A 13,957-nucleotide genomic window follows, 5' to 3' on the forward strand; every position below is an offset into this window, starting at 1 on the left:
CAGTTTTTGCTTAGTGTTTTACCTCCTAGTGGTAGGAGTAGATCAGGGCAGGGGTCGCCCTTAATAGGGCAGGTTCCCCGATGGTCCCTGAGCGAGAAGGGATAGCACCACTATATTGAGTCTCAGGGCCTTCTAAAGCACATTATAACCTTCAAAGAACTGTAAGTAAGAATTAAGTGAATCGCCTTCTGTATCACATACTTTAACAAAAAAAGGGTGAAAATCCATTAAAATTTATAAAGATGAGCACAAAACTTTTAGTTCTATGTTGTTAGTATACAATGACATTGTATCTAAAGATATTGATACAGAATTCCAGTACTGTGTGCATCATTATGATTTGATATTGTAAAATTACATAACCGAATTCCAGGATTCCAACGTAATAGTGCCACATGCACTGACTTTTACCATCTGTATGGGGTGTAAAAAGGAACATAATGAAACTTATTTAAAAAAAAAAAAAACTTTTATTAAATCAATACGGTGAACTACATTTCACAACAATTTCCTAAGGTCTTGACAATTAAGGGGTCCATACACATTCTACAAAGTTGCAGCCAAGCTATATAACAAAGACTCAATTGTAGAAGCAAATAGACAAATAGCTGCAAGACTGAAACTGAAGGTGTAGAATTCTGAGCATGTGCATAAAAAGTCCCATGTTGAATATCAACAGCCATCAAGTTATGAGGTATATCATGTACTGACTATGCGTACAGGTCTTCACGGTCAGCAGAGTATACCTCCCCTTCCTGCAACAAGGCGAAATTCAAGAAGTGCGAGGGGCGATGAACTTCATGGTAAAATTCCTTGGGGTTAGCAAGCTGTAGTTCATACTTCATGTTGGGATCGTGTCTCACACCTAGGTGTTAAGAGACAAGAGATGAAATAAAGCAAGAACACTCAGATCATATACTTCTACATACACCTTCACTTTATTCACAAGTACAAAAACTCACCCATGAAGTTGTAGTTCCAGGATGCCTGTGCTGGTACCATGAAGAAACCAAGGAAACGATCAGACAGAAGCATCTGCACTCTTTCATAGTGAGAAGGTAGATAGCCTTTGGGGTTGTTCCCTTTATCAGTATTCTGCCTCCCCCACTCATACCCACTGGGTGTAAGTTTGTAAGCTGTTAGAGTGCAGGATCCAGGAGTGAAGCTGACGACACAAAATAATCATGTCAGACATGAAAAACCATTTCCTGGACATCCTACAGGTGCACACAATGGGTAAACATCCATTACACTGTTTGGTGGATGGCTATCCTTTATATGTGGGGTGATATTGCTCATTGGCAATGGATTAATTGTTTAATGGTTCATTATCGCTACTAACAGTTTTTCTATCTCAGGAAGGGGTTAAAGGGGTACTCCGCCCCTTGACATCTAAGCCCCTATCCAAAGGATAGGGTATAAGATGTATGATCGCGGGGGTCCTGCCGCTGGGGACCCCTGCAATCTTGGCTGCGGCACCCCAGACATCCGGTGCATGGAGAGAACTTCACTCGGTGACGGATGTCTGGCGATCTCCCTGCTGCCCCTGGCATTAGTTTAGAGCGTTGGGTGCAGTGCCGGAGGCTCGTGATGTCACGGTCACGCCCCCTCCCATAGACTTGCATAGAGGGTGCGGCCGTGACGTCATGAGCCATCATGAGTGGGCCCGGCCGTGACGTCATGAGCCTTTGGCGCTGCACCGACTCTCTAAACGAACGCCGGCTGCAGCAGGGAAATTACAGTGGTCCTTTGGATAGGGGATAAGATGTCTAGGGGCGGAGTATCCCATTAAGGATGTTAACCCAATGTGTGCTGCCTACGCACATCCAGCAAGCAAAAGTTTCAAGTAAAAAGTAATTTCCGTTAAAATAGAAAGAAAAAAAAAAAAAGAAGAAAATTCAGCTGCAAAAGGAACAAGAAACTATTTTCCCACACAAAACCTGAATAATATTGTAGAAGAAATTTGCAGCTATGTACCTGCATGTTATAATTATAGTTTTCTCTCCATCCCAGGCTGGATTGTCTGCCATGACTTTAGCATGAGTGGTGACATCTTGTGGTGACAGCTGAGGAGACTCATTTGGCTGTGTGTGAACCCATCCTAACGGCTCCATTTCCTGAAAGAAAAAGTAATTTAAAATATTCCATTAAGTAACCATACCTACAGCACTACACAACACAACACACCCTGCACCTTAAAATTACCTTAAGATACTCATGTTGAGGCAGCTGACTCGGCAAATGAACAGTCTGGTGAGTTCCCCACTGTGGCACCATGACAATGCAGCGGATTTCCTTCACTTGGGGGTTATCAGGTGGGCTCACCCCATAGAGATAGCCAGCAATCTAAGAAATACAAGGTCACAACGAAGTTCCACATTAGAAAACAATAGAGTTAAAATAGACCTTACCATCATCCCTACTGTTAAAACAAAGTGTAGATCAAAGAATGACAGACTGTAGCTGTAGTAGTCATCTATTTCAAGCAAAACCAAAATTCCTATATTTGTGTAACTTTGAACCACAAGGACATTATCAGTTACTCAGCAGTTAAACTTAAGCATAAAACGGGTCTTAAACATTACACAAGAATAGAGTCTTACACATACACAAGTTCTCTCTTTTGGATTACGTCATAATCCAAATGTGCAATATAAAAACTGGAGAGATTCTGCCCATAGCAACTGATCACAACCATCACTTAACCAGACCTTGTTAAGACAGCTGAGCGGTGACTGGTTGTTACGGGCAAAATCTCTCCAGTATTCCTCTCGTACATTTTAATAGATCAAGGCCAAGGTCTTTTAAATAACGTTAAAGACAGCAGCACATTTCCATATACCCTGAAAGACTTAAGTGAAAGGAAGTCCCTCACTTTTCTATATCAGTGGTAAAACTTACCTGAGCTCGCAGGTCAGAAATGCAGATGAATTTCTTCAACACATTCTTGGGCAAGATGTAAGTGTAACCAGTCTCCTTGATATCATCAGATGACACATAGATGTGGTTGGTTCGGAGGTGGAGGTTCGCAGCAGATATTGCTCTGGAAACACAAAATCATCATAAGAAAACCATAGATCAAATGTCACCACTGATGACATGCCCCATATTTTGGCAGGGAAGTGCCTCAATTCACCAAAGGTTTATTGTTTCTAAAAATACCATAAGCCCTGTTATGGAGCAAATCTCAAATCTTAGAAGGGGGGGAACCATTTACAATCTGTGATTTGTTCCATAATAGGGCTTCTGGCATTCAAAAATCAGATTCATATGCAATAATGTGCTCTAACCAGAACACGTGACCCAAGAGAGACAGCATAAAATCAGGGCTTGACAAATGCCAGGTGCCGGTTCGACTAGGCATTTTGTCGTGTGGCCTAGGTTTTAGTCAGCTTTTTCCAATAAGGACTGTACATTAAAAGACAAGAACAAACTGTTTTGCATCTCTGTGTTCCTGTGCTGATCCCCCATTTTTGCCTGCATTAGTCACTGCGGGGGTTACCTTGGCAGCGGACATAAGGTGTCCATCGCAGCCATTCCGTGGCCTCAGCAGTAAGTAGGCTCACATCAGCGCCAAGGCTGCTGATCAGCGGCAGCAGTCACATGACAGTGAATGGCCAACCCAATACATTAGATGATTAATACGGCTGGGTTCACACCACGTTTTTCAAATACGGTTACCGTATACGGTTTTCCGCTAAAAAACGTATGGCAAAAACCGTATGCAACCTTATACAACCATATGACTCCAAATTAAAACGTATACGGTTTTTCCCCGTACGGTTCTATCCGTTTGCATCAGTTTTTGCCTACAGTTTTGCTATTTTTTGGGAATTAGTTTTCCAGCAATTTAATAAAGTTACTATTGTTCTATTGAAATTCCAATCTGCGCATGTGTCAACTCCAAAAGCGGATTAGAAAAACTGTGTGCAACCGTATTCTGAAATTCGGTGTACGGTTCTCATAGACAACAATGTTAAAAGAACCGCATACGGTTTTCCAACCGGAGGCAAAAACGTGGTCGACAGCATTTTTGCCTACGGTTGAAAAATCAGCAAAACCGGATGCAACCGTACACAATATTTGGAATACGGTTTCCAATGCATGCTCTATGCATACGGTTTTGGATACGGTCGTATACGTTTTTTGCGGAAAACCGTATACGGTTACCGTATTTGAAAAACGTGGTGTGAACCCAGCCTACCAGAGGCAGAACAGAGGATCAGCGAATGGTGGGGAAGTAAAATGGTCCCTCCCCAAAAATGAGGGCACAGGGGAGATTAGGGGACAGAAATGACTTACACATGGAGATATGAGGGAACACTAATGACTGCTCATAGGACATCACATAATTTCCCATTGAAAGATGTATGGCATCTTGGCACCAAACCTTTATTGGTTTACCTGACACGCCACTCTGTCTTAGAAGAAAATGTCTGGGTCTCGTAGTTGCTGGTAGTGGAGGTGATGATTTCATCTCCATGCTTGTTGACTGTACGAGTCTGAGTTGCGGTGAGCTGAGATTGTTCTTTCGTCTGCTTCTCAATCTCTGCAATCTGTTGCCTCTGTTGTGATGGGGCAGATATTTCCATACCCAATATGATATCTCTGATTTCAGACTGTGTTAAAGATGCCACATTGACACTAAAGAGAGAAAAGGGACGCATTTTGGTTAAATTAGATTAAAAAAATAGACTCAAGTAGTTCATTATTTGTTTGTCTTATAATCAAGTATAATTTAAAAAGGTTCCCTTTTGATTTACCCAAACAAAGTGAATGATGAAGTTTTCTTGTAATGTCTTTCTAAATTTGGATATAAACTTTGTAGCTTACCTATGACTGTGGGAGTGCAGATTTAGAACCTTCTTATGTCTTAGATAAGGAGTAAGTAGTAATATGCGATTAAAAGTAATATTCTTACTTGTTTTTCTTGCCATAGTCTGCCAAGATCAGATCCTTTAGTTGAACCTCCACCTTAATCCATTCCTCATCGGTTAGTGTGGGCCAGATATGGTGAGGCTCAGTAATGGTAGTCTTGTCTGGCTTTAGGATCACCTTTGCACGGTCATTATTCACATGCAGGGCTCTGAGAATCAGAATCAATCGAGAGAATGCCTGCAGAACAAGAGGCAAAAATCAGATTGCTGTGGAAATGTATACCTAATCTACAATATACATACAGTATATACTCAAGTATAAGAGTTTTTCAGCACGATTCTTCGTGCTGAATACGCCCCTCTCGGCTTATACTCGAGTGAACTCTCCGCCTGTCAATTCCTTCTCAGTGGTCTTCAACCTGCGGACCTCCAGATGTTTCAAAACTAAAACACCCAGCATGCCCAGATGGCTGCCCGGGCATGCTGGGTGTTGTAGTTTTGAAACCTCTGGAGGTCCGCAGGTTGAAGACCACTGTGGTCGGCTTATACTCGAGTATATACGGAAACAGAATGTTGCTCTGCCACAATATAATTTTGTTTCCAATTACAAATTGACATGTCAGTCAATTTAATATAGGCCAACAAAGTACTCCTTTGTACCGTGTATGATGAGATAGTCTTCAGCCAATCATCATAGAGATTGAAAAGAACCATTTGTGGCTCTGTGGCCTTCAAAATCAGGTCTCCAAATTTCTCCACTTTCAGACAAGCCTGGAAAGGCAACTGCAGCTCAGATCCTTTGATGACAATGTTAGGGAAGTCCAATAAATGTACCTAGTGGGGAACAAACATCACAAGCAAACAAATAGTTAAAGCCATTTACAATATAGATTGGGGCAAAAATGTAGCTGCTTTACGAATAAAACTTTTTACCTCAAGAGGATCCAACATGCCCTTTCTGGTAACAATAATCTGTTTAGGCTGCTCCTCTACAGGCAAGGAACGAATCAAAGCAGCAACTTCTTCTGCAGTTTTCCATTTGGCCAACTACAAAGGAGAACAGTAACACAATTTTAGATTGTCATTGTTATAGAATTGGCCCTTAAGGGGAAGTGTTATTATATAGTGACAAAACCTTAAAGTAAAACAGAAAGACAAAAATAAAAAAGTGAATAAAGGAAGAGGGCCCCTTTTATGGTGTTTACTAGTTTACCATTTTGTAACATACCTGACCCAATCGCTTTTGTCCTGCCCATACCGATGTGTGGATAATTTTTAGGAAAAGCTGCCCTGTCCTTGGGTTAAATATGAAAATTGCTCCATTGATCGGTTTTGTTGTCAAGTTGCCTTCAAAGGTCTAGAACAGAATATAAAAAATGAAATTAAAAGAAAACCCTTCCATTGTTAGACTATAAAATAACTAAAAACCTTGACAAGTCAAAAACCTTGACATACCTTATGAATGGTTACTCTGTACACATTAGTATCATCCACAAACCAGATGATCTGATTGGAGAAGAGTTCACCATAGTTCTGGGAAGACAAGTATGGCTCAGTCGGCTCAGAAGAATACAACTGCAATCCCTTACGGATGCGTTCACGCAGCACATATAAGGCAGGGTTGGCTTTCATAATCTTGGCCATTGCTTGCTGTATCAAAGGCTTCCCTCCAGGGAACCAGTTTCCATAAGCACTAGCAATACAAAGAACATATTACTCTAAAATACAGCTAAAAGTTATAGTTTGTGTACAATCTTTAAAGAATAAAAAAATTAAAATGGTCAGAGAGATTGTTACCTATGGAGGTTATAGGCCAGGTCTATGGCAATCAGGACACCAGTGGGTGATGGGTAAATACTCATGTTATCAGTAGTGTAGTCCAAGAACTTTGCTCTCGCATATCGCTCGATATCATGAGAATCATAGTCCCCCCACCTCAACTGTATATCAATCCAGTACTTCTGTGTTGTGGTGCTGTCCATGACATCCCTGCAAGAGTAAACAAAAAGGTTTAAAAGGGAGTAGGCTTGTAATTCAAATGAGGTCAAAAACGTTTAAAAGGATTGTACAGGATCAGAAAAACATGGCTACTTTCGTTTAGAGCATTGGGTGCAGGCTTGTGATGTCACGGCCATGCCCCCTCAATGCAAGTCTAAGGAAGGGGGCGTGATGGCTGTCACACCCCCTCCTATAGACTTGCATTGAGGGGGCGTGGCCGTGACGCCACGATCCTCCGATGCTGCACCTGATGCTCGAAACAAACACCGGGTGCAGCAGGGAGATTGCAGGTGTCCCACAGGGGTTAAGATGTCTAGGGGTGGAGTACCCCTTTAAGTAAATGAAGTACCACGCAACCTGTGGTCAGGTATGAGCGTGCGTTTTTTTTTTGGGTATAAGAAAAAAAAATTATACAAATTAAGAAAATACATACTTTGAATCAGCAAGCAGAGATGGTCGGGACACATTCCACTTGTAGGAAGCAAAGAGCAAAATGTCTGCACAAGATGAGTTCATCTTATAAGACTTCCTAGGGTGGATTGTTTCTTTCTGGACAGTTTCAATTTCCAGAGCATCAAGCTCCTGATCAAACACCTAAAATACAATAGTAATTAATAAGGTCAGAATACTTGATGTGGTAACATTCCCAATAAAGCGTTAACCGGAATTATAGAAGAAAGCGTAAGTGCGAGTCTAACACATACCTGACACAGATCCATGACAATGCTTTCATGGATCTTCTGCCACAAGTGGGCTCTGAATATCTGAATCAGTGAGATCTTTAGTGTTGGAATCTTGCCATGCATGAAAATGCCAGTCAAATCCAATTGCACCTGGAATCCAACATATACCTAGAAAGCAGAAATTAACCATTAGTAAAACATTGAAAAGGTTATAGGTACCTAGACTTGCTAGCTTTGATGTTCTCAACATACATTGGCTCTGTTGATTGTGGGCGACCACCAAAGAGTAAATCTTCTGTTGGGGATCTGATTCAGACCAGACCGCTGAGCATTGGTCAGTTTCTTCCACTTCATGGACTCTTCAAAACCACTAGCTTTTTCCCTGGTAACAAGTATGACAAAATATTAGATGTCATAGAAATGTTTTCTCTATACACAACATTAAAAATTGACAGACTGGCAATTTGCATATTCACAATTTGTGTAAAGTAGTCTACCACAATGATAGATCAGATATTATTGAAGAGTAACTAAATACTTCTCTAGGAGACAATGCATGAAATGGCGCCTTAGTACTGAATCAAAAAATATTTCCTGTGGATCTGCATTCAGAAACTTAAAATATGTTATAAGAAAATTAAGAATTTCCTACCAGAAGAGACCCTCCCATGTAGGGAAGTAAGTGCCTTTGAATAATGTATGCTCCAGGATGCCTTCCACTCCTCCAAGGGCCTGGATCATGTCTGTACGGTAGTTGTTCAGATTCCAAAGTTTTCCATCATGTCTTTGATGTGTCCACCAGAAGGGGTTTTGTTTCAATACCTGGTAACCAAAGAAATATGGTAAAAACACGAGCACCAAGAGCAGCCAAACTCATTACATCTTACTTCATTATGCCAAATTACCTGGTATTGTTTGAAATCTGTACGGACTCTCCAGCCCTTGTCATAAGCCAAAGTGTGTCTGTCTTTCTGGAAGAGCGTGTTGATACGTGGGATACCTCTATCCCATGAATCCTCCAAGTCTTCCAGGGTAAGTCGTCTGAAATAAAAGGACATTTCTCAGCTTAAGCACACAACTATTCACTCTTGTGAGCAGATTCTTAAGTGTGGCCTATGAGATGTAGCTTGATACTGAGAACAAAGATCTATGCCACTTGCTGTATTTAAATGAATTATCCAGAATATTTTTTTTTGCTTGTTTCAAAAACAGCACAACACACCTGTAGTATTACACCTTGGCTCCTTTTACTTCAGTGGAACGGAGCTGCAATACCACACACAAACTGAGGACAGATGTGGTGCTGTTTCTTGGAGAAATCAGCTGTTTTTCTAATCCTGGATAAGCTCTTTAAGACTCAGCAACTACAGTGTTGAGACTGTGCCCATTGCAAACCCAGAGGCCATTGGAAATGTAGACAAGTGTCTTATTTAATAAACTGAAACCACAAAACCTAAGCCTATGGGAAATTATAAAGTACCTGTTCTGAGCAATAGCTTCCTGTCTCTTCAGAGCATATTCAGCCCAAACTCTTTGGGAATCAATAAACTCACTCTCCCATGGCTGGATGTAGCGATACAAGTTGGGAATCAGCTGGTCCTCTTCATGACTCATACCAGAGCGGAAATGGGTGATTCCAACATCAGTCTGTTTTGACCACCTGTAAAGAAATAGATGTCAGTTAAATGGCTACATAGCTTGAAGCAGAATAATAAGATATTTATGAGCTACTTATAACTTCATTACCTGAGGTCAGATTGTGGGATAAGCACATGCCCCATAGACAACATCCCTAAACCACCGAGCTCTTTGGGTGTGTAGAAGACCACAGGTGGGAAACGACTTGGCATTTTGGAGTTCAGACCAATCTTAATTCTGGTTTGAATTTTGTTCTCACATTTCACCAGCAGATCAAGCAACTCCTGGGTATTTACCACAGCCTCACGGAAATAAGTCATGAGACCAATCAGTGCAGTGTTCCACTTGTTCACAATCTAGAGAAAGACATTGCAGTTATTAGCAAAATAGGTACTTCATTTTGTAATTCTACTTTTAGAACGTTGGATGGTTGCCTCGGCACCCTTATCGTTCAGCAGCATTTGTGTCTCTCTCTGCATCCAATGTCAGATCAGGAACACCATCTTTAAGCTACATAGTAGAACTTATTTTTTCCCTAATCACAAGTACAGTAAGTGTGCAATATTTTATACAAATTAAAACTAACCTTGGTAAATGTGGTTGAACCTGAGGCCATGAGAATTTGACGAACTCTGTTATGGAATCTCTGCATAGATTCATCATCCACCCGCAAGAAACACTGGGCAGTTCGTTCTTTGGTCACCTACAAAGGCAAATCCTCAGTAACCTTGTTCTTAGAACAAATCAACAAAGTCTACTCATTCCTAATGAGAACTTTTTTGCATACCTCATTCTGCAGATTCCAGACACCATCTTTATGAGTGAATTCCTCATAGCTTGTACGACACTTGGGGAGAATTCGGCATTCAAAGCCACACATATTGAACAACAGATTGGGATTGTCTTTGCTGTACACAGACACAAAGCTGTTTTCCCATTGTACAGTTGTGACAGAACGAGGTAGGCGGTTTTTAATGTCCCAGAACACAGCACGACCACTAGAAGAAATCATCCAAGGTTTGGTGAATAAGTTGCAGTGGAACAAGGGAGGTGGGTGAAAAAAAAACTGCAGGGTATACTAAACGTTACACACAAAACTTACAGATTGACATCATGCTTCATGAGCCGCATCCTTGCATCTCTTGGCCAGCATTTCTTATTATTGTAGCCAACAATGTTCTCGTTGTTGGGATCAGGATGCTCTGTAAGGTATCTCTGAATGAGATCTCTGGCCTCATCGGCAGAAAATCTAGGAGCAAAGAACAGGATATACACTTAAGGTCCAGATATTGTACTGAGCTAGTTAAAAACACTAGCCAACTTTCACACTTACCGGAAAAATATATGAATACGATCAATGTATCTGCAGTACAAGCGGATAGGATGAGCACTTTCTGTAGCCACATCTTGGAAGCTAAGGAAGTCATTTGGCATCTGAGGTGGACCAGCCATCTCACTGGCTCTGTGCAAACCCAGAACTAACAGGTCCATCACCAACCCATAGTATTGCACAATGAAAGACGCAAATTGCAAGCCACGAATTATGCCATATGAGTTTGTGTGATTCATGTCCTGCGCAAAAAACAAACATTTAAAAGGTTAGTACTTCAAACATGTACCATGTATATTTCACCCAAATCTGGTTTGAGCAAAATGACCATAAAAAAAAAATTACATTACATGTCTTTTATAATATGAAATAAAATCTCAAAATTCAATACTTACTTTGTAGTTGATCACCACGTTATTTTTTGCCGTCATGTAATCAGCAATATTGTGATCCACAATGAGACGCAGCAAACGATTCAGCAATGTCAAGTCAATCTTTTCATACATCTTTTCAAACCGTGACTCCAACATCACATTGCATTCTCCTTCAGTGGTGTCCCACACATCCTGCAGGTTGTTGATACCTACAATGAAAAGCAAAAGCCATAACTTATAAGAATGAACTAAAAAAGGAGATTTTTTTGTACTCACTATAAAATCTCTCTCATAGCCTTCATTGAGGGACACCTATAGTGATGGGTATATGCTCTTGCCACTAGGAGGTGCTAACACTAGGGAAAAAAAAGTTGGCTCCTCCCTGGCAGGATACACCTGCCCCCACTGGAAGTGAGGTGATCAGTTTTGTCACAAAGCAGTAGGAGAAGGCAACAAAGAACCCTAGAAAAGAATCCCAGATAAAAAAATCCAATAACCGAAACTGAATATCCTGACCAAAAAAAAAAAATAAAAAAAAAATGAAGAAATAGGTGGGTGCAATGTCACCCAATGAAGGCTACAAGAAAGATTTTATGGCGAGTACAAAAAATAAAAAAAAAAAAACACACAATCTCCTTTGCTCGGGGTCTCTTCATTGGGGACACTATACCAATGGGACGTACCAAAGCAGTCCCCTAGGGTGGGAAGAACAACCACTAGAGAAAGGGAAGCAGTCCAGAGACTGAACCCACTCATCCGTAAGGCCTGCGGTCCATGGAGAGGATGCTAAAGAAAGGGACCGTGTTTTGTAGAGAGTCTAAACCTATGTCACATAGAGAGACAAGAAAAGGGTCTACTAGGAAGCCAGATGGGCCATCCTGGAAGGAAGCAGGAAAACAACTCCAAGGAACACAGAACCAGACAGAGAGCTAGCCCAGCTGGAAAACAAAAATGGAGAAGGGCACAACAAGAAAGAGCCCCATTCAGAGTCAACCGATTCAAGAGAACGTCAACATGGTAATAAGAAGGTAATAATGGCCAAAAAAGGAGCGGAACGTCCAGAAAGGGGCATCCCAGGACACCGGAACCTGGAGATTCCTGGGTCACCTGGAAGACTGACACGGAAGAATAAACAGCCAAAAAAAAGGAGAGGAAGACCCCGAAAAAGGAGCATCCCGGAGTGGCTGACATGGGAAAAAGTAGGTTCCTGAGTCTCCTGGAAGACTTACACCTGAAGAGTAAGCCAGATACCCAACCTATATAGTGGGAAGAGAGATGGCTCCATCTAAGCAGTAGAAAGAGCCCAGAAAAATAATCCCCCTTGTGGAGGGGAAAAGAGGGATGGTCGGGATGAAACTCAGGCACTGACCATGCCAAACCCCGATTCCCATTCCCCCATAGAAGGGAAATTGTCAAGTGCGGCAGGCACTGTAAAAGCAGGGGAAAGCCATCCTACAGCAACGGCAGTGTACTGGGCGGACACAGCCCCCAGGAACTCAGAGAACATATCGAAGAGCCAAGTTGTGTCCCCAGAGGGATCGTTATCCTGGACACTGGCTGGGCAAGATGCAAAGACGTGACTACAAATGCAAGGAAGCAGCACACACCCAGCAACCAACAGCATTGAGTGGAACACCCCAACGAAGTTAAAGCCTTGGGCCCGATGGGCGCCAACGGAGCCAGTCTGGTCATGTGTAAGGCAACAGAGCAGACACCTGAGCCACCCCGAACAGGAATCCAAGAAGATACCTGGAGGCATAAGGGGAGCGCTGAACTGATAACGCCCCACCAGGCACCAAGCCAGAACAGAGGTGTTCAACTGTTGCAGACCTGTTGACACCAAAACTAGAGTTGGCCCGAGGCACACCCACCGACAGAAAGAAGGTGGGCACTACACGTGCAGCGGGACACAGACATGGATACCTCACGATAGTGGGGGGTACAAAGACTGCAAACACGAAAGAAACCACAGACATCCAAAAGTCTGGCAGCATGGAAGACCGGCTTAGCACCCAACGGTGTGTCACAACCATGCCCCTAGCAGCCAACGTGGAACTCTTAGAAAGGGGAACAGAGTGCTGTTGTTGCTTTGAAAGGCCATGGAACCTGTAGGAAACTGTGTGTAGCCACACACCAGAACTGCAGCCGCAGATGCAAGAGATGGAGGTATGTGGGACAGGAAACAAGCAGACACAGTCTGATTGGCATAACAGGAGCAATGAATCCACCAAGACACTTTATGGAACTTCACATGGAAAGAAAGTCACCGGGCTGCAGTCGCTGGAGCGGTAGGAAAGGGGGAGGTGATCTGGTGGATTAGAAACCATGTAGACACAGTCTGGCTATATGGCATAGGGACCATGGCCCCACCGGGTCCTGCAATCAGAGCCACACATTGAAAGTGGACACCAGCCCTCAGCTATGAGAGCGGTAGGCATGTAGAGAGGGACCTGGTAAAGCAAGGAACCCTGCTGACCATTATGTGGTGAATTGTAAGGCCCAAGGAGCAACATGGGGTTACTCACTCGGAACTACAAATCGGCAGTGGGTTACCTGAACTTCCGTTCTCAGAGTGGAAAATGTATGGTAAATGACCTGACATAGCAGCAAATAATGCAGACAACCATCTGGCTGACTGGTAAAGGATTCTTGAACGCACAGGATCACTCCTTCGAACCCTCCCACAGAAAGTGGGGTACTGGAGTGCAGCCGAGCTAACGGGTGACCTGGCGGTGCCGGAGACCCAGCAGACGAAGTCTGGCTGACTGGCATCAGTCCTGTGTAACTGCGGGGACACACATCCAGATTCCTCACACAGGCAGTGAGGTACGGTAACCTGGCCATGCCCGCAGCAACCTTGAGATGGGAGACCAACGGGGCACCCACAGTGCAGACAACAGTCTGGCTGAACAAGTACACTTCCAGGCGCTGAGGAAAAGGGGGCAACAGCCAGAAAGGCGATCACTGTACCCCTGTCGCATGTGGGAGGGAGGGGAGGCGTTGGAGCTATGGATAGTATCCCCACCGACCTCAGAACGGGGGAGGCTGAGGAGTCGT

The 13,957-nt window shown here is 42.9% G+C and overlaps 1 protein-coding gene across 2 annotated transcripts in view; it reads right to left on the reverse strand.

Annotated features, from left to right (window-relative positions):
• Positions 1 to 490: 490 nt before the first annotated feature.
• Positions 491 to 13,957, reverse strand: part of PRPF8 (pre-mRNA processing factor 8) — a 33,281-nt gene continuing 19,814 nt past the window's right edge. For both annotated transcript variants that reach the window (XM_056558686.1, XM_056558687.1), the window contains exons 20-43: positions 10,922 to 11,109; positions 10,530 to 10,768; positions 10,299 to 10,445; positions 9,984 to 10,194; positions 9,783 to 9,899; positions 9,305 to 9,552; positions 9,039 to 9,218; positions 8,464 to 8,599; positions 8,211 to 8,380; positions 7,811 to 7,940; positions 7,580 to 7,726; positions 7,309 to 7,469; positions 6,675 to 6,866; positions 6,333 to 6,570; positions 6,106 to 6,234; positions 5,811 to 5,924; positions 5,538 to 5,711; positions 4,922 to 5,115; positions 4,405 to 4,644; positions 2,902 to 3,043; positions 2,206 to 2,346; positions 1,978 to 2,117; positions 963 to 1,165; positions 491 to 865 (exon numbers count right to left, since the gene is read on the reverse strand). In XM_056558686.1, the coding sequence (XP_056414661.1) occupies positions 711 to 865; positions 963 to 1,165; positions 1,978 to 2,117; positions 2,206 to 2,346; positions 2,902 to 3,043; positions 4,405 to 4,644; positions 4,922 to 5,115; positions 5,538 to 5,711; positions 5,811 to 5,924; positions 6,106 to 6,234; positions 6,333 to 6,570; positions 6,675 to 6,866; positions 7,309 to 7,469; positions 7,580 to 7,726; positions 7,811 to 7,940; positions 8,211 to 8,380; positions 8,464 to 8,599; positions 9,039 to 9,218; positions 9,305 to 9,552; positions 9,783 to 9,899; positions 9,984 to 10,194; positions 10,299 to 10,445; positions 10,530 to 10,768; positions 10,922 to 11,109 (4,136 nt within the window). In that variant the 3' untranslated portion in view covers positions 491 to 710. The remainder of the gene's footprint in view (positions 866 to 962; positions 1,166 to 1,977; positions 2,118 to 2,205; positions 2,347 to 2,901; positions 3,044 to 4,404; positions 4,645 to 4,921; positions 5,116 to 5,537; positions 5,712 to 5,810; positions 5,925 to 6,105; positions 6,235 to 6,332; positions 6,571 to 6,674; positions 6,867 to 7,308; positions 7,470 to 7,579; positions 7,727 to 7,810; positions 7,941 to 8,210; positions 8,381 to 8,463; positions 8,600 to 9,038; positions 9,219 to 9,304; positions 9,553 to 9,782; positions 9,900 to 9,983; positions 10,195 to 10,298; positions 10,446 to 10,529; positions 10,769 to 10,921; positions 11,110 to 13,957) is intronic.

Source organism: Hyla sarda, chromosome 2, assembly GCF_029499605.1.
Source record: "Hyla sarda isolate aHylSar1 chromosome 2, aHylSar1.hap1, whole genome shotgun sequence".
NCBI classification, from domain to species: Eukaryota; Metazoa; Chordata; class Amphibia; order Anura; family Hylidae; genus Hyla; species Hyla sarda.